Source organism: Pleurodeles waltl, chromosome 10 (genome assembly GCF_031143425.1).
Source record: "Pleurodeles waltl isolate 20211129_DDA chromosome 10, aPleWal1.hap1.20221129, whole genome shotgun sequence".
Lineage (NCBI taxonomy): Eukaryota > Metazoa > Chordata > Amphibia > Caudata > Salamandridae > Pleurodeles > Pleurodeles waltl.
In genome coordinates this window covers 31,291,223-31,311,576 of record NC_090449.1, presented here as the reverse complement: position 1 = coordinate 31,311,576, position 20,354 = coordinate 31,291,223, and the positions used below count along the sequence as shown (strand labels likewise).

At 45.4% G+C, this 20,354-nt stretch overlaps 1 protein-coding gene and 1 long non-coding RNA gene across 2 annotated transcripts in view; one reads left to right on the top strand and one right to left on the bottom strand.

Moving 5' to 3' along the window:
* Positions 1–448: 448 nt before the first annotated feature.
* On the bottom strand, positions 449–18,819 carry LOC138260978 (uncharacterized). The gene is made up of 4 exons (XR_011199036.1): positions 18,671–18,819; positions 7,389–7,420; positions 5,606–5,672; positions 449–828 (listed from the first exon to the last, which is right to left on the bottom strand). It is a non-coding gene; the product is annotated as an uncharacterized lncRNA (long non-coding RNA).
* Positions 2,838–20,354, top strand: part of LOC138260977 (organic solute transporter subunit alpha-like) — an 83,659-nt gene continuing 66,142 nt past the window's right edge. The window contains exon 1 of the mRNA XM_069209545.1: positions 2,838–2,967. Coding sequence (XP_069065646.1) covers positions 2,952–2,967 — 16 coding nt within the window. The 5' untranslated portion in view covers positions 2,838–2,951. The remainder of the gene's footprint in view (positions 2,968–20,354) is intronic.

Sequence of the window (20,354 nt, the reverse complement as noted above, 5' to 3'; positions counted from 1 at the left end):
TGGCGGAAGGCACTTCATGCTGTGGCGACTACAGCCATGGTGATAGTGCCAATTTGCAGATTGGTTTAGCAGAGCATATCTGCTGCCACATAGTATACCTGTACGAAGGGTGGAGGCGAAAGAACTATATATCTGGCATATATAAATAGAGAGGTACCTGGAGCACTATGCAGGATTAGGAGCAAGTCTGGACTGAGGTTAATAGGCAGAGCCATGTGGGATTCTTAGTGCTGGAATGGCAGGTGGTGCAAAAGGACTATACTGAGGTTTTGCAGTAGAATTGCAAGGGTATCAGAACTAGAATAACGGTGCATCTTTTTTGCCTATATAATATTTATTATCAGGGAGAAAATTTGTTAGGACGTGTATGCATGGATTTGGCAGTAGATGATAACACATCCTCAAATGACCCCATTATACGGAGCAGTAAGAGTCGGTGGAGGTGGTCTCTGGCAACAAAAAAGAAACCTTTATTACATAAACATTTATTGAAAATATAGGCTCAGAAAACTTGCGGCATGTCCACAGTTGTTGCACCTACAAATAAGCAAACTAGCGACCTTGCGTGGGAGGGTCAGCACTTTGTCAGCCTCTTCCACTCATTACACACACGCGCGATGTGAGCTAGTATTGGCGGGTGCCCCTGATCAGCAGGAAGGGCCTCACCGGCGGTGGTGGACGGTGCCAAGATACGAATGACTTGCTTGTGGCGAGGTTTTCTGCAGGCTCCCGCTGCATTTCTGACATGCGGCGGCAGGACCCCAGGAGGGTCTCCAGAGCCATCTTGACAAAGGCCTGGAAGTTACTGCTTCTCTCCCTTCGGCTGTCCTGTGGAGGGTGATAGATTGAAAAAGGGACACATAAGAGTAGGAACAAGATCCAAAATGACCACTTGAATGTTGTGTGCATCAAATCATTATCTTGTTCCCGCCCCCTCTGCACATTTAAGGTGACAGTGCATCTGGGGCTAGCACTTTAAGGCTTGGTGCACTAATGGTTTTGTCTTAGAAGATGGTAAAGGTCATGTCTTGTGTCTTGGAGGGTGCCAAGGAATCACTCTTCCTTGTGTCAATAAAGGTGCTAAGGAACAAGAGTTTCTTTATGTTTTAGAGGGTGTTAAGGAAACAGTTTCTTATATCTTGAAGGGTGCTAAGGAATTGCCTTTTCTTGCAGACCACTAGTGAACTGCAGTGGTTTGTTTCGAAGGGTGCTTAGGAATTACTGTCTGCCTTAGAGTGTACTAACAATTGCAGCTGTTTGTTTTGGAGGATGTTAAGGAATAGCCATTTTTGTTTTAGAGAGTGCTAATGATTGCAGGAGTTTTTGCTAGATTGTGGTTAGGAATTGTTGGCGTATTATAGCTTCATATTAAATCTCAGGAATCACTTTTCTTGTGCTGCAGATGGTGTTTATGAATCAACAACTGCTCGAATGGAAGATGAATCCCAAATATTTTTAATGTATTTTCAAAAATGGGGTCATACCCACAGTGTATGGGCAATGCACTATGTTTGAACTGGTCAGGAATATTTGCCTATGCTTTTCTTCCTCTGCCTCGGATTCCATATGTGCTGAGAAAAATAAGGCAAACATCTGACTTTCATTCTAGTTGCGCCAACATGGCCTTGGCACTTAATCCTTTTGGAAATGTTAATCCACCCGTATGAGAAATTACCAGTGAGAACAGACCTCTTGACGGAACATCGAGGTTAGCTCAGATATCCACATTTCAATTAAATAAGCCAAGACATCTGACACCTGCAGTCCTAGAGGTGGTGTTTTATAGCTCCCTCCAAAGTGTAAGAAATCCTGTATGTGGCACTCATGCCACCTAGAACCCATTTGACCCCCTATGTGGGACCTTGCTGTGGTACTTGGAAGACTTATGGGACCTCTGTTGGAGCCACTATACTTTTGTGAAATGCAGTTCCTGTCCTGGAATGTAGCTTCTCCAGTTTGAATCACTTTGCTGGGGAGTGTTAGTGTTTTGCAAGTGCTCACAGTGGAGTAACCCTTCATACGAGTTCACAAAGAGACAGTCATCCTCCGGACAAGCTCAGGGTTTCTACCCAAGGAGATTTACCCTCCCGATGTGAACCAGAATTACCTATTTTCTTTCCATATCCTGAAACAGTGGTATAAAAGGCATTAGACACATTAGATCTCAAAAGGGTACTGATTTAGTACAGTGACTGGACAAACTCCATCTGCGAGACTAAGCAATTGTTGCTTTCTGTGAGCCTCATTTAGGAAATCCCATTTCAGAAGGTGTTTTTGCAAGATGGATAGTAACATATACACATGCTATGCTAAAACAAAACACACTGCATGCTATTTCCAAAGCACACACCACTAGAAAGAAAGGAGCAGCTCTGACCTCCTTAGGGAACGTTCCAACAGCAGATATCAGCAAAGCTGCTACATGGTAAACATACATTCACTAAGCACTACTGTGTGGATATTCCATCCCATCAGGAGGCTTTGGTTGAGCAAACTGTCTTAAGAGCTTTATTGCAGAGATCCACATCTTCTGCTCATTAGCCACTGCTTATCGAGGGAAACTGCTTTACAGTCTGTGCGTAACGTGTATCTGCAGCAGTGGTTACCTTGTATCAATGTGTAGCTTGTAGTGCTGTAGATTCACATATGCCCGCTCGCCTCCCCCGAAGCACGCAACAACTTAAGATGCAGGTTATTCATTAGACATAATGCACAGGGCACATTCCTGTCTTGCTACGTGATGGCCTACTTACTTACTTACTCACCAGCTGGGAATAACAGCCGGAGGTGCAGTCTTTGTCCTGGTGTACTGTAGGCTAAGCAAGGAGTCACAAGATATCTTGCGACTGAAGACTTCTTCGAAGAAAAGCAACTTTTAAACATCCGCGCCCAACAACAGATGGCAAGAGTACGCAGAGCGTGTGACCGTACACCGCAGCAGGCAGTAACGGATGCAGATGATTACAGGTAAGAAAGGTTTTCTTCTTTTGTTCTGGAATCAGTGAGAGTTACCACTTTGGGGTGCTCAGAAATCAGTGCAGTGTCTTGTGGTTTAAAATGTGTGGAAGTGTCGGTATTGCTTATGCCATGGATGATGGTAAGAAGGAGTGCTTTCAGGGTGTGTTGGGTGCTCAGTGATTGTGGTTTAAGGATGTTTCAGAGTGCGGTTAAATATCCTGTCCATTTCTTGGAGGCGGCTGAGCAGCCGCATTTAATGATTATTAGCGATACCCTTACTTCTCGCAGGATAATAAGATCTGCGCTACAGGCAGTGTGTTGGTGGAAATTCAGAAAGTAGGAAATGGTTCAAGAAAAGCTGGAGGACAATGAGTGATGTGGCATCTAAGATTCATTTTAACTAGGAGCAAATTGATGAACTTGCTTTGGAGAAATCTGAAGGAGCAAAAGAAAATGGGGTACTGGAGGGCTAATGGAGTTCATTGCACAGGGGAGTCAACGTTGGGCTCATTTCGTTCAGGGATTGCAAAGTTCCCTAAAGCAGGATGGAACTAGTGCCTGGAGTGCAGGGTTGTTAGTGGAAGGGTGCTGTGCTGCAGAAGACTGGAAATGGGGGGGATGAAGGGAGTGGGATGATGTTAAAGTGCAGTTGGGAGAACTGGAGAAAAGTGTGGGTGAAGTGTTGAGAGTGCCGGCATATTAGGGTGCAGTATAAATAGTGCACGAAGGTATTGTACAATGAGGGGGGAAGATGTTTGGATGCAGTGCTGCAAGCCAGGGAATTTTGGGATATATTGAGGAATGTAAAATCAAAACAGTTCTGTAGGAAGCTTTGGTGTGTTCCAGTCCTTGTGGCAACATCAACAGAAGGATAAAGAGAGTAGACAGGCCAGAGGAAAGCTACTGAGATCTAAAATGGAGATGCAAGAAATTAAATATTTGTGATCTAGAATGGTGAATGGAATTTAAGATACAGAGGGAGAAAAACACAAGAATAGCTTGTGATTAACCTATCCAAAGACCATTAAATTAATGATTGCCCGGAGAAGGCAGAGAAGCGGGGAGGGGGTTACCTTGGGACTGCGGGTTGAAGAGCTAGCATTGGCACGCTGTGCGGAGAGACGGTGGATGTTGTGGTCCAAATAAGCAGTTTAGCAAGGAAGGGAACTGTGAGGTGCAAAGTGAAATGCATACTACAATACGTCATTGCAGGTGTTTGTGTTATTGTTGTAGGAATCACTAGTGAGATGCCGCCTGCGGTAGTGTGTCCTTGTCTGGATATAGATCTCCAGAAGTATAAAGACAATTTACAGTCCAGCGAAAGCTAGTGAGGTGGTGCTGTGTCTGCAGAACAATGTTCTCAAAGAAGATGCAAGGATTAAAATGTGTGTTGTCTAGGACAGAAACTGTAGTGGCATGGAGATTTAAATACCTCACAGTATAAATTCTGTAAAGAAGCTGAGCGTGTTCAAGTGTTTGTGTAGCCATGGGACAAGAAGTTGTCCACGGTGAATCCCTCGAACTGCATGAGAGCGAGTGCACTGATGTAAAATAAGTACCAGAATTTACGGCGACTCGTGGTGGGTGAGATATCACTGAGCAAGAGCAAAGTCTGCACCAGCCCATAGATGGCCCCAGTTAAAAGGATACCATGTTGCAGCAGCCAGAAATATTGTCAGTTTATACGTGGTGATCCTGATCTGTTGCCAGGGGAGTGCCTATGGGAGTGACGGTCAGATAGATATCCAGGAGGAACGTGGGTGTTGAATTTCAAAAATCCTAGCGGCAGCTCCAGAAATCGCCTAAGTGTCCTGTCGAAAGATCTGCCCCAGTCTACTAATTTGCAAGACTACTTTCATTTTTTTCCCAAGACTACTGTTTTCATCGCACCACATGGTCCACTCTGAGGCGAGTGTGCTCATCATCCATTGGGGCCTCATCTCTGGGGCTGCGTGCTCGTTCCCCAGCAGGACCCAGCCCTCAGACTAGTGTGTTTCGTGAACCATGCTGCAAGTTGTTTCCTCTACTTGAAGTGCCTGCAGAACGACTCCTGTGAAAAGCAGGAGTATTGTATCATTGCAGGGTGTGAAAGGGTAGGGAACACCTACATAGTTTAAGAGGATGAAGGTGAAGGAAGAAAAAAAAATGGTACACACAATATTTATTCATCTGAATTCTGACTAAGTTCTTTGCATCCTGGTACCATTAAAATAAAGGACTGCTATAGATTTCCAGGATTATATTTGGAATCATTGACAAATCCCGTAAGAGTGGGGGAAAAGCAGACACAGATTTCCAAATGTTAGAACATAGGCTTTGTGGATCCGCCCTGTCCCAGATATTGCTAAACTCCCACCCTCTGCTGCAGAATGACAAAAACACAAAACAAATCTTCCACTAAAGAACTGAGTGCTTCTGTCAATAACCCGTGCTGTCCCTTGATGTCCACACTGAGGTGAAACCTGCGGTGTCTCCACAGAGTGAAGTTTCAGTTCTGTGTGTGCATGTTGCAGCATCCCTTGCCGCATTGGCTTCTGCTTCCACAAGGACATGAGGCCATCAACTGGAAAGCCTCCGCCTCACTTGATAAAGTGGTGCCCTGGTCTTCTCCTACCCAGGCCTGCAGCCCCCGACACGCAGTGCTTACCTCCCTGCTTCTTATCATCTGCCTTTTTAACTTCCTCCTCCTTCTTGGGTTGATCTTTGGGATTCTGCTGCACGAGGGAGAGAGAGAGAGTGTAAATGTTAGTACTTGTGCCTGTGCCACCATCTTGCGCCCCCCCCCCCCCCCCCCCAAGAAGGCCTTCCCAAGACCTGGGGCTCGATGACTACAGAGAACTCTGTGCACCATGGATCTGCTGTTTAATGCCCCATCATGAACATTATCACCCTAGCGTCTTAGATTTACAAGAACAAGATTGCAATGGTGGTCTCAACAGGCCGCACTTCTATTGCCATTAGCGATGTAAAACATTAAACTGATGGTAATTATAAGGTGCAAACCAATCCATATTATGGGGGTCATTATGTCCCTGGTGGTCTCCTGACCGCCAGGGCAAGGGTGTCGGTTTCACTGGGGGTGGAGACCATCACATTAATAGTGTGGCGGATTGGCCTCTGTCAACCTGCCACATCCCAACTTGTACTGCCAGGGCAGTTGGACAACCGGGCTGGAGATTAGCATCTCTAACCCAGCGATCCACAGAAGACTGCTGGTGGTATTAGGAGCCACCTTTCCACCAGGATTTCCGTGGCGGTAGTACCACCACGAAAAACCCTGGCGGAAAGGCTACCGGTGACAGGGAATTCCTTCCCTGTAAGCAGTAGACAACCCCCCCCCCACCAGCAAGCACAATTTCCATCCCCACATACATGCACACAGACACCCACATGCGCCGCGCATACACTCATTCACCAACACTGACATACACTCATTCACCTCATCATACACACATGCATACACACTTACATTCCTACGCGCATTCAACCACACATACATGCACACGCAAACAACACACACACGCACACAACACCCCTCACCGTCCCTTCCATACCGGAACCCCCACCCACCACTTAAAAAGTATAGGGCCCCCCCCCGCATACACACGCGCACAGACACCCACACACACTCTGAACACACACATTCACCAACACGCATCCATAAACACATTCACACAAACTTTTAACTCGCACTCACTTCAACACTCATACACGCATTCAAACACCCATTCACACACTCATACGCACACGCATTAAAACACCCATACTCACACGCATACACACTTACATTCACACACGAAGACAACACCCACTCACACACAACACCCCTCACCCTCCCAACCCCCTCCCCTGTCGGACGATCAACTTACCTAATCCAGGGAGGAGGTCATTCGGCAGGGAACGGGAAGGGGCGCTTCCTCCGCCGGCAGAGCCCTGCCATCAGGACACCGCCTGGCTGTATCACTGCACATAATACGGTGGGCGGTGTCCTAATGGCGGGGTGGGGCCGGTGGGTGGGACCGCTCCTGCGCCTTTGACCGCCAGCACGACTACTGCTGGATTTCCACCCTTAATGTTGAGGAAATCCAGCAGTACTTGTAATATGGTAGTCAGAAGACCGCTGAAGTCATAATGAGGGCCTATAAGTCTAGTGTCACCCAATCCACAGTCGCCACTAATGCCATCCCAGACACCTTTCCTACCATTCTCTTCCCTCTTTGTACCCAAATTCTAATTATTTAGTATAATGAGATCCGTGTGATGCTGCATTGAGGGCTGTTACATAAGATAAGCCTGAATGCCACGTGGCCTACTATCACCCCATTTCTAGCCCTAAAAGAGCCACGGAAGTTGTGCCACCCTCCGCTATTACACTTCTTTGCGATGTAATTCTACGCACTCCTAGTAGGTGCCTTCTAGACGGGACTTACCTTAGGAGGAGATTTCTTGTCTGACTTGTTACCTGAAATTGAGAGGAAAAAGGTAATTGACTTAGTGTGAGGCTCAGCTCATCAATCTAGGAAGATTTATGAGATCACAAGTAACAGTTACTCTCATGATTTGGGCCTTTATATAGTCTGGAAAATCTTGTCCACCAATGTTTCACACACTGTGTCTGTTTCATGTTCCATGCACATAATGTCCTGGGATACCTTCCTAAACTGAATCTCCAATGGAACCTTTTTCTGTTCATCCTCAATAACCATAAGTGTCTGTGCTATCTATATCACTCCTGCATGGTTCACATTGTGGCCACGTTTTTCCTAAATTTTTGGGGTAGGATGAGGTAAAAGAATTTTGTAAGCCTGTCAGTCATCAACGCCACAGGGAGTCATACAGCTGAGTTTGGAGACGGGTCGAAGGGGACGCTTAACCACATCTATGAAGCGAACATTCTTTCTATGGTCTAGGCCAAGCACTTGCTACAAACGCTCAAACTGTGACGGAAGCAATCCCAACATCGGTCCTTTCTTTATTGGTTTTCGAGGAGTTGCAAAGTCTTAATTTAAGTGTCTTTGATATGCCTGATGCTCTCACTTATGCCCTCCTGGCCAGACATGCAAAGATCAGAAAAATGGACATTGGGTGAAAAATAAAAGAGCAGGAATACATTGAGATAAAACTAATAAGAATGAGAAGTAAAAATACAGAAAAAAACATTTGAAAAGAGTTTCGTTTTAGATCGAGAATACAACATAAAATAACATGATTTCTACAAGTTATTGGAAAAGCAAGCTTTGGCTGGCGGTGGAATGTTTGACATACTTTGTGCAGTTACCCAATCCTTTAACATCTAGCTAATTACGTTTTTCAGCCTTATTCTGCCATAATACTGCTTCTAAACCAAGGACCAGACGAAATGATGTGTAAAATGTAACTGAACGTTTACCAGAATTTCTAATCTAGCATTTTTGTGACTGAAATAACCTTTTAAACACGGTCAAACTTTTTATAAAGATAGAATATTAAACTGTGACCAGTACCTAGGCTTGGCGGTACTGGAGGGTCCACACCTTTTTCTTAGATTAAACTATGTTATTTAGGGAGCAGGTAGGGAGAGAGCAGCGCTTGGATTTTTTTGGCATTATGTTTCTTAGTTATTTAGTGGCTGTTTTAAATGGGGTGTTGGTCTCAGTTTTGGTTTTTTGATAATGAATGATTGTTTTGCTGTTTTATAATTAGGGGGATCTGAGTGGCTGCTTTATGAGAACAGTATGTGCAGGGACAATGTGGAAGGGGTTTGCCTCCCACGACCATTTTAAAAGTATTGGAGGTTTTTTGTATTGTAATGTTCGATGGCATCTGTCGCTGTAGATACACATGGTATGCATGAGCTCGCCATCTGGTGTTGGGTCGGAGTGTTACAAGTTGTTTTTCTTCGAAGAAGTGTTTTCGAGTCACGGGACCGAGTGACTCCACCTTCTGTGCTCATTGCGCATGGGCGTCGACTCCATCTTCGATTGTTTTCTTTCCGCCATCGGGTTCGGACGTGTTCATGTCGCTCCGAGTTTCGGAACGGAAAGATAGCTGAAGACGGAAGATTTTCGACGGTATCGTTGCGATCCGGTTAGAGATAGACACATACGACGACGCGTTGAACATCGAAGCGCTTCGGTGCCCTTCGGGGTAGATTTCGGCACCCCGTCGGGGCCTAGTCGGCCCGACCGCGTGGAGGACAACGCCGATGGATCGGACCCCGTTTCGATTCTGCCCCGAATGCCACAACAAATATCCTTATACGGACCTGCACTCGGTCTGTAATCTGTGCCTGTCACCCGAGCACAGTGAAGAATCCTGCGAGGCCTGTCGGGCGTTCCGGTCCCGAAAAACTCTGCGCGACCGTCGAGCGAGAAGACTGCAGATGGCGTCCACGCCAAAAGAGCGTCGACAGTTCGAGACAGAAGAAGAACAGGAGGAATCCTTTTCCATCCAGGATTCAGACTCCGACGAGCTACACTCTACAAGAACTGTGAGTAAGACGTCGAGATCAAACCTTAAAAAAGGAAAGAAGGCCCAGGGGACGCCACTGCCAACCGGCCATGGCTCCACCCAAATTCTCGGTGACCAACAATCGGCACCGAAAAAGGCCCATTCAGTGTCGAGATCGTCCGACTTCGGTCGAGACACCGGCACGCAGCCTCCTCGGGACCGAGAGAGTGCTAAACAGAAGCATCGACACCGAGAGTTCGGTGTCGACACCGATCGACGCCGAGACAGTGGCGCCGAAGACCATAGAGGCCAAGAATTTTCGGCACAGAAAAAGAGGAAGGTTACCTCGGAGCCGAAAAAACAATCGACAGGGCTTTCGGAGCCGAAAAAAGCGACATCAGACCCTGTTTCTGGCTCCTATACCGAAGAGCATTCTATGTCTTCTCAACTGAAGAAACATAGATTTGAACAAGAACTGCAATCCACTGACGTGGATCACACGCAAAAGCGTATCTTTATTCAGCAGGGGACTGGGAAGATCAGTACCCTTCCACCTGTCAAACGAAAGAGAACGCTTCAGTTTACTCCTCAGCAAGAAACAACACAAAAGGTAACACCTCCTCCCTCGCCTCCACCTGTAACTCCGGCTTCGCCAACTTACACCCCGTCACATTCGCCAGCTCACACCGCCATGAGCCACGACGACCAAGATCAGGATGCGTGGGACTTGTACGACGCACCAGTGTCTGATAACAGCCCAGACACATACCCAACTAGGCCATCACCACCGGAAGACAGCACAGCCTACTCACAAGTGGTGGCTAGAGCAGCTCTATTCCATAATGTGGAACTACACTCGGAACAAGTAGAGGATGATTTTTTATTTAACACCCTCTCCTCAACCCACAGCTCCTACCAAAGCCTGCCGATGCTCCCAGGCATGCTACGCCATGCAAAGGACATTTTCAAGGAGCCAGTTAAAAGTAGGGCAGTGACGCCTAGGGTGGACAAAAAGTATAAGGCGCCTCCTACGGACCCTGTCTTCATCACCTCTCAGCTGCCACCAGACTCTGTGGTGGTAGGGGCTGCCAGAAAACGGGCAAACTCACACACTTCTGGGGATGCACCTCCCCCAGATAAAGAAAGTAGGAAGTTCGATGCAGCCGGGAAGAGGGTTGCTGTCCAAGCAGCAAACCAGTGGCGCATCGCAAATTCACAAGCGCTGCTAGCGCGATACGACAGAGCCCACTGGGATGAGATGCAGCATCTCATTGAACATCTCCCAAAAGATCTGCAAAAAAGAGCAAAACAGGTTGTTGAGGAGGGTCAAAACATTTCCAACAATCAAATACGCTCCTCCATGGATGCAGCAGACACGGCCGCAAGAACCATTAATACGTCGGTTACCATCCGTAGGCACGCATGGCTCAGAACGTCTGGATTCAAGCCAGAAATTCAGCAGGCAGTGCTTAACATGCCAGTAAACGAGAAACTTCTGTTCGGTCCGGAGGTCGACACAGCTATAGAAAAGCTCAAGAAGGACACTGACACTGCCAAGGCCATGGGCGCACTCTACTCCCCGCAGAGCAGAGGATCTTATAACACCTTCCGCAAAACACCTTTTAGAGGAGGGTTTCGGGGTCAGGCCACACAAGCTAGCACCTCACAGTCCGCACCGCCCACCTACCAGGGACAGTACAGGGGAGGTTTTCGGGGCCAGTATAGAGGGGGGCAATTTCCTAGGAATAGAGGAAGATTTCAAAGCCCCAAAAACACTACCAACAAGCAGTGACTCACACGTCACTCACCCCTCCCACACAACACCAGTGGGGGGGAGGATACATCAATATTACGAAGCATGGGACAAAATAACTACAGATACATGGGTCCTAGCAATTATCCAACATGGTTATTGCATAGAATTCATGCAATTCCCTCCAGACATACCACCAAAATCACAAAATTTATCAAAATACCATTCACAACTTCTAGAGATAGAAGTTCAAGCACTACTGCAAAAAAATGCAATAGAATTAGTACCAAGCACACAAATAAACACAGGAGTTTATTCACTGTACTTCTTGATACCAAAAAAGGACGAAACACTGAGACCAATTCTAGACCTCAGGGTAGTAAACACATTCATCAAATCAGACCACTTTCACATGGTCACACTACAAGAAGTGTTACCATTGCTCAGAAAACACGACTACATGACAACCCTAGACCTCAAGGACGCATATTTCCATATACCAATCCATCAATCACACAGGAAATATCTAAGGTTTGTATTCAAAGGAATACATTACCAATTCAAAGTATTGCCTTTTGGTTTAACAACCGCTCCAAGAGTATTCACAAAGTGCCTAGCAGTAGTCGCTGCACACATCAGAAGGCAGCAAATACATGTGTTCCCGTATCTAGACGACTGGCTAATCAAAACCAGTTCGCTCACACAATGCTCAAACCACACAAATCAAGTCATACAAACCCTCTACAATTTAGGGTTCACCGTCAACTTTGCAAAATCAAACATTCTGCCAAGCAAAGTACAGCAATATCTAGGAGCCATAATAGACACAACAAAAGGAGTAGCAACGCCAACTCCACAAAGGATCCACAATTTCAACAGGGTCATTCAACACATGTCTCCAAACCAAACAATACAAGCAAGAACAATACTACAGCTCCTAGGCATGATGTCCTCATGCATAGCCATTGTCCCAAACGCAAGACTGCACATGAGGCCCTTACAACAGTGCCTAGCCTCACAGTGGTCTCAAGCACAGGGTCACCTTCTAGATCTGGTGTTGCTAGACCGCCAAACTTACCTATCGCTTCTATGGTGGAACAGTATAAATTTAAACATAGGGCGGCCTTTCCAAGACCCAGTGCCACAGTACGTAATAACAACAGATGCTTCCATGACAGGGTGGGGAGCACATCTCAATCAACACAACATAAGAGGACAATGGAACATACATCAAACAAAACTGCATATAAATCATCTAGAATTATTAGCAGTTTTTCAAGCACTAAAAGCTTTCCAACCAATCATAACCCACAAATACATCCTTGTCAAAACAGACAACATGACAACGATGTATTATCTAAACAAACAAGGAGGAACACATTCAACGCAGTTAAGCTTGTTAGCTCAAAAAATATGGAAGTGGGCTATCCACCATCAAATTGGTCTAATAGCACAGTTTATTCCGGGGATCCAGAATCAGCTGGCAGACAATCTCTCTCGAGATCACCAGCAAGTCCACGAATGGGAAATCCACCCACAAATTCTGAACACCTACTTCACACTCTGGGGAACACCACAAATAGACTTATTTGCAACAAAAGAGAACGCAAAATGCCAAAACTTCGCGTCCAGATACCCACACAAGCAATCCCAAGGCAATGCCCTATGGATGAACTGGTCAGGAATATTTGCTTACGCTTTTCCTCCTCTCCCTCTCCTTCCTTACCTAGTAAACAAATTGAGTCAAAACAAACTCAAACTCATTTTAATAGCACCAACGTGGGCAAGACAACCCTGGTACACAACACTGCTAGATCTGTCTGTAGTACCACACATCAAACTGCCCAACAAACCAGATCTGTTAACGCAACACAACCAACAGATCAGACACCCGGACCCAGCATCGCTGAATCTAGCAATCTGGCTCCTGAAATCCTAGAATTCGGACACTTACAACTTAGCCAAGAGTGTATGGAAGTCATAAAGCAGGCCAGAAGGCCATCCACTAGACACTGCTACGCAAGTAAGTGGAAAAGATTTGTTTGGTACTGCCATCATAATCAGATACAACCACTAGAGGCAACTCCAAAACATATAGTAAATTACTTGCTCCATTTACAAAAAGCAAAGCTAGCCTTCTCTTCTATTAAAATACACCTTGCAGCAATATCTGCATACCTGCAAACTACATATTCAACTTCCTTGTATAGGATACCAGTTATCAAAGCATTCATAGAAGGGCTTAAAAGAATTATACCACCAAGAACACCACCTGTTCCTTCATGGAACCTAAACGTGGTTCTAACAAGACTCATGGGCCCACCCTTCGAACCCATGCACTCTTGCGGAATACAATTCCTCACCTGGAAAGTTGCCTTTCTCATCGCCATTACATCTCTAAGAAGAGTAAGTGAAATTCAAGCGTTCACAACACAAGAGCCTTTTATACAAATACATAAAAATAAGGTCGTCCTACGACCTAATCCAAAATTTTTACCAAAAGTTATTTCTCCATTCCATCTAAATCAAACGGTAGAATTACCAGTATTCTTCCCACAGCCAGATTCTGTGGCTGAAAGAGCACTACATACATTAGATGTCAAAAGAGCATTAATGTACTACATTGACAGAACGAAGAACATCAGAAAAACTAAACAGCTATTTATTGCATTCCAAAAACCTCATGCAGGTAACCCAATATCAAAACAAGGTATAGCCAGATGGATAGTTAAATGCATCCAAATCTGCTACCTTAAAGCAAAAAGACAACTGCCCATTACTCCCAGGGCACATTCAACAAGGAAAAAAGGTGCTTCAATGGCCTTTTTAGGAAACATCCCAATGCAAGAAATATGTAAGGCAGCCACTTGGTCTACGCCTCACACATTCACCAAACACTACTGTATAGATGTGCTATCCGCACAACAAGCTACAGTAGGTCAAGCTGTATTAAGAACTCTATTTCAGACAACTTCTACTCCTACAGGCTAAACCACCGCTTATGGGGAACTAACTGCTTACTAGTCTATGCATACCATGTGTATCTACAGCGACAGATGCCATCGAACTGAAAATGTCACTTACCCAGTGTACATCTGTTCGTGGCATCAGTCGCTGAGATTCACATGGACCCACCCACCTCCCCGGAAGCCTGTAGCAGTTCAGAAGTTACCTTCAATTTTGTACATTTGTATATATATTACTTAATCCTTTAATAGGTACATACTTACATTTTTCATTGCGCGGGCACTATTACTATAGTACAACTCCTACCTCACCCTCTGCGGGGAAAACAATCGAAGATGGAGTCGACGCCCATGCGCAATGAGCACAGAAGGTGGAGTCACTCGGTCCCGTGACTCGAAAACACTTCTTCGAAGAAAAACAACTTGTAACACTCCGACCCAACACCAGATGGCGAGCTCATGCATACCATGTGAATCTCAGCGACTGATGCCACGAACAGATGTACACTGGGTAAGTGACATTTTCATTATGTATCTTGTCGAAGATCTTACCAAAGAGTTTGATTTTTTTTTTTTTGTAAGTAATTTATTTTACTGTCGAACCGAAAGTTCCTGGCATGGTGCCCATGTGATAACCCGTTCCTGATTTTATCTTTCTGACAGACCTGTTATGTTTACTTGTACAGGAGACCCATGTCAAGAATGTCTACGTAGTTTTTGGAAGTGTTTAGCAACAGTGCTGGACTCTGGTTGAATGATAGAGGTACACTGAAATTGACACTCCTTTTAACTTTGGTGACTACTGCACCCCATAATACTACTAAAATAGTTGTAATAGTGTGGTGCGGACCTTTTTACCTGTACCACAATGGAGAGCCATCCTTTGTAACCACTGCAGGAGGCCAAGAATGGATGCCCTGATTGCATGGAGTGTGCCTAACAGTGCTGGGTCGAACAGAAATGGGTTCCAGCCCTCCCCCTTGCCTTGATTAATGTAGCCTCAAAGGTAAAGGGTGCTTCTTCTCCCATGCTGCCCTTTTGCGCCTCTTCTCTGATTCCAGTCTCCCTGTATGCATCACTGTAAAGGCAAGTTCAGCAGGAAGGTTCCTTTTGTGCCCACCTGATTGGGACCTTTTCAGTTATTGGAGTTTTAGTCTGTAGCCTAACGAGCAACACCTGAACAATGAGTGGCTCCAAGTGTAGGACCAAAAGAATGCACACTTCACACTAGGAGTTGGGCTCCCTGTTTATCCTCCACATGATGTGCTTTACTCTGCTAGGGAGAGAATATCCCAGAAAAAGGAGCTGAATTGCCAGAGGTTGTTCTGGATTCCATGGCCCTCACAGTGAGTGACAGGCCCTCTGGCTGGTTGCGGTGGAGATGTGGTGCACCCAAAAGGAAAGGTCACTTTGTAATGATTGACACCCATCGCCTACAAAGGTTTGGAGCCGACTTAGGTCAGAGTTCAACCTTGAATGACTGGATATACGCTGACCTATCTGGCTTATTCGGTGTTTACTTTTCAACTGAAGTTCTGCACGTATGTGTAGAAGAAAGCTGGGACCCCAGGTAGAAGTCTTAGCTGTCTCCACTGGATGGCGAAGGACTATAACCCTTTGACTGGGATCAAACCCCGCTGCTGTTAACTAAAGGAAGAGAAAGCAGACAAAACTTCCTGTGTGTAGTAAATCGGCCTAGCATTAAGACAGGCACTGAGTTTGCTAATCTGGAGCACATCAGTGAAGAGCTTGAAAACCATGTCTGCAGAGACCGGAGGCACGATGAACTGCTCAGCCCACCAGGCTGACACCAAAGAAGAGCTTGGGGCCCGTGTTTTCTACCGCTGCTGCACCTGCAGCTTTCCAGGTTTGCAGCTGAAGTGCAATACCTTTGTGGCTAAGCCCTCCACTACATCTGTGCGTTAGGCCTCTGCCACCTAGTCTGTAATCTCTCTCATCTAGGGAAAGAAGAGCAAGATTCCTGTGTGTCTGTGCCCCCTGCTGCATCTGCGACTTCCCAGGCTCGGCTGATGAAAAGCAGAAGCCCCTGTGCCTTCTACTACTTCTGCAAATTTGGTAACGCCATGCAAGAAGCCTGTGTGATCTCTGTGTTTGTGGGCCGCTGTATCAGTGATTTCCATTAAACGGCTGAGATGGCATACAAGGCTTGTGTGCTTTCTCTGCCGCCTTCCTCTGTGGGTCCCTAAACTGTCACCATGACTACAAGCCCTAGTCTTTTGTGCCCTAAGACTCACATATATATTCGGTGTGGTGCTCACTGTTGCTGTTTAGCTGTCTACCTAAACAAGGGTGACTGCTGCCACATCGTCACATTTCCGAATGCCTTAGAGGAGAAGCTGGTGGGCTACGTGTGTCCCCATCTGGCTGCCAACCTCTGATTTCTTTCAAAAGGCAACCATATTGCCAGAAACCTGAGCTTGACTCATACAGAGCCTTGAGCACCATGTTCTTGAGTCTGTAATTAAAGTATGTCTGCTCATCGCAAGCTAAGTAAGTTATTCAACAGTGTGTCTCTGATAAGCATAGCCCTTCACAGTGCTTGACTGTATATTTTCAGAGAATGACTTAAATTCACACGCACACTCTCCTGAAGCTGCATGAAGTCACAACTATAACTGACATCCTCACCATGCACTGCTTCTACTCTTGCATATTACCTCACTCATGACATGTTCAATGACTGCATTGGTAACATCCTTACTGACATCTAAATTGCATCATTGATAACAATGCTGTGCATGTCGAAGACACAGGCTATAGTCACTCTAGACAATCAAAAATGCAGAAGCAAAGGCCCTCGCACATCTATGGGATGTCATGCTTCATCGTCGGGCTTGCAATGTCTGACGGGCCTCCCAAAGAGGGGCTCTTTGCCAGAAGATCTTTATTGAAAAGTCATTCAAAAGTGTAGAAAAATAGGAATACATTTAGACCTATTCGTTGCAGAAAAAAAGGAGCTGGAGAGAAAAGAAAGAGTATAAAATTAGCTCGTCACCTGATCAAAAATAGATTTTATTAAGCGAAAAAGGGGCCGGTCAAGATTAAAAACCACATATAGTGAAAAGGAAATCATGATCCCTCACTCTCCGAAAAGAGTAGAGAAAGAAAATGGTCTTTAAACTACTACAAAAAAGTCAACATGTTTCGTGCCTTAACCAAGTCCAAACGGATCACTTGGCGCTTCATCAGGACTAAACAAAACAACCTTCTCCTAGACTTTCAGTGTGAACGGCACGTTATTCTATGATGATAATATAGTCTAAAAAAGGGATAAACAATGTGTGAAACATTGCTCACATCAGTTCTATATCCAATAGATAAAACTGGAAGAAACCATCCTTGACTAAGGACATGGCTCCATGGGAACAAGCAGGCCTGTAGATTATCAATGTTTCCTCTTTCTTGGAACAGTGTACTTTATGTTTTAAATATATTGTTTTGGGAGAGTGTAAACAGGACCAATTAATCTCCCAGTCCCCCCCTTTTTTTCTATAGTTATTTTAGAGCACAAGCTATAGTTACTTGAGATAACTATGTGGTAAATTTCAATGGTTTCATTAAAACGTTATGTTTTACCTGACATTTTCACCTAAATATAATGTCTCTTTAACATTTTGTGTCTGTCTGTCTGTCCATCCAAGGGCCAGAGGAAATATGACTACTTCACACCCTCCCTGATGAAACTCCAAGCGCTACTCTTGCTGATCTACACCATCCTCAAAACTAGTAACATCATCTACAACACAGCCTCTCAGCCTATCTGGCTACAAAGCTCACCATCTCTGGTTGATTTTTGGCACTATTGAAATCAGGACGGTAACAGGCTTTCTCCATCTCTACTTTTCAGAATTGTTTAGCTTTTTGGGATCCAGCATTGGGTTTAAACCCATTTCTGTCACTAACTGGAAGGAGGCTGAAAGCACAAAAAATCGTTAAAATGGGGTATATCCCAGTATATTAGCCAAAATTGTGTTAAAAATTGGGTTTAATGATTCAAGTCTGCCTATTTCTGAAAGCTGGGAAGATGGTGATTTTAGCACCACAAACCCTTTGTTGATGTCATTTTCAGGAGAAAAAAAACACAAGCCTTCTTCTGCAGCTGTTTTTTCCCATTTGTTTTAAAACACGGAAGTTTTGCTGTATTTTGGCTAATTTCTTGGTCTCCTTCAGGGGAACCCACAAACTCTAGAATCCCTAGGATGTTGGAAAAAAAAAAAACAGGACGCAAATTCGGCATGGGTAGCTTATGTGGACCAAAAGTTATGAGGACCTAAGCGCGAATTGCCCCAAATAGCCAAAAAAAAAAAAAAGTCCTGGCACCTGAGGGGGAAAAGGCCTGGCAGCGAAGGGGTTAATCCCTCAAACCAGCTCGTCTCTACGTGGCTCTGGGGTGACGCCGACGTGTGACGTCACCGGAAGCGAACCTGGCGAACGCTTTAGTATTTTATCCCTCACATGACGCCGTCCATGTCAGTGACATGGCCGCCCTGTGCAGCTCTGCTCCCCGGCTCACACGCCCAGATACACCGCGGCAGCCGCCTACCTTTCGCTCCTGGCATCTTGGCTCTCTGGGAGGGCGTCAGAGGTTAAAGGAAACGGCGGTCTAGCTGTGGGAGGCTGCCGACCCAGGCGCATTTATGTGCCCGGCCTTCCACGCACCGCCCCGAGCAGGGGCTCTTCTCGAACCCCGGCCCTGAAAGCAGGGCCTGCTCTGCAATGAGAGGGCACAGTCAGCGCTTGCTGGGGCCGGGGGCGTGTGCTGACCACCGGCCGAACCGCACAGCTGATGCCGCTCTCCGAACAATTCATTTGCCAACTCAGAGCGCTTGCAGCCCTGCTAAGAACAGTTTCTCAGCACAATTAACACAGGACTGTTTTTTTTGGGTGTTATGTTATTGAGTTGGGTGACAGTAGCCCCAGTTGTTTACAACTCCTCGAAGCGACAGCAGCGAGGTACGCAGCGCTACGTAAAAAGTACAATCTCCTTCAGCCTGCAAAAAAAGGCCTAACACAGACATTCTCAGCTATTACAATCTTCTACAAATACGTTTCTGAGTCGACAACTAATAGGAATACATTTTTTGAAAAACCGACACTGGTTAGAGGGGCTAGGCAAATATATATATATATATATATATATATCTCTATATTCTCACAAAGGTTAAAGGGCCTTTATAGTTATGTGAAAATGTCAGTTATAACATACAGTTTTAAACAAACAGGGCCACTAAAACTGACCGGTTATAGTTATCACAATTAACTAAAACTCGTGCCCTAAAGTGACTATAACTTGCTTCCTCGCCATGCAGTTTGTCATCAATTACGTCATTTCAGGCGATGCAGAACCTCATAGAACCTGTCATGAGTGATGTAATATAGGAAATTGTTAGTAGTTGGGATGGTGTCTCCCATGCCGGCCACAAGCTTCCTTCCCCCTTAACATTTATGATTGCACCTTGGGGTGGGGACCCTGGTGTATCTTTTGGGGAGGGGAGCCAAGCCCCCTTTCCCATTTTATAAGCATCAGCCTCCTTATGTCACAGGCTGAAAGGCAATGGGTGCATCTACATTCAGTAGTGTAACAAAACTAGGGGGCCCCCTTTCCCCTTGACCTGCTGCCTGTGATGGGAGCCCACCTGGAACTGTCTCCATTCAGAACTCCCTGGAAGGGGATTTTTGAAGTGCTTAAGTCTGCACATTAGGTGTCCAGAGTGTTGAGATGCCCCCACAAACCATTACCAACAACAAATAGGTAAATATACGAGAAAAAAAACAATGGCAGGGACATCAACTACACACAGTTATTAGGGTCTTTTGTCCTTACACCATTCCAGTGCCTCCACCTACACCCTCAGCCTTGTTTTGGGATAAACAAGGGAGTGTTGAGTTTCACACATACTTGCACATAAATGTTGCTTATGTAGATAAATCATTTTCTGACAGTTTTGCCTAGTTGGGGTCAGTGAATGTTTGGTTTTCAAGTGTTATGTTGCTTTCATGACGGTTGTTGCTGTCACTTAACATATACAATCTACAGGGTATGCAGGGGGGGGAGTGCGTTGTTTTTGTTCTAGTCCAGTTTTTCTGTATAATTATGCCTTAACAATGATAACCTCTGGTTATGATTTTATTTTAAAATAACAGATTTGGTTTTTTTTTACAACCTTTACTAATATCTACAAGACCAATAGTTTAGTCTCTTGCTTTGCTGGTGGTTGAAGGCTCAC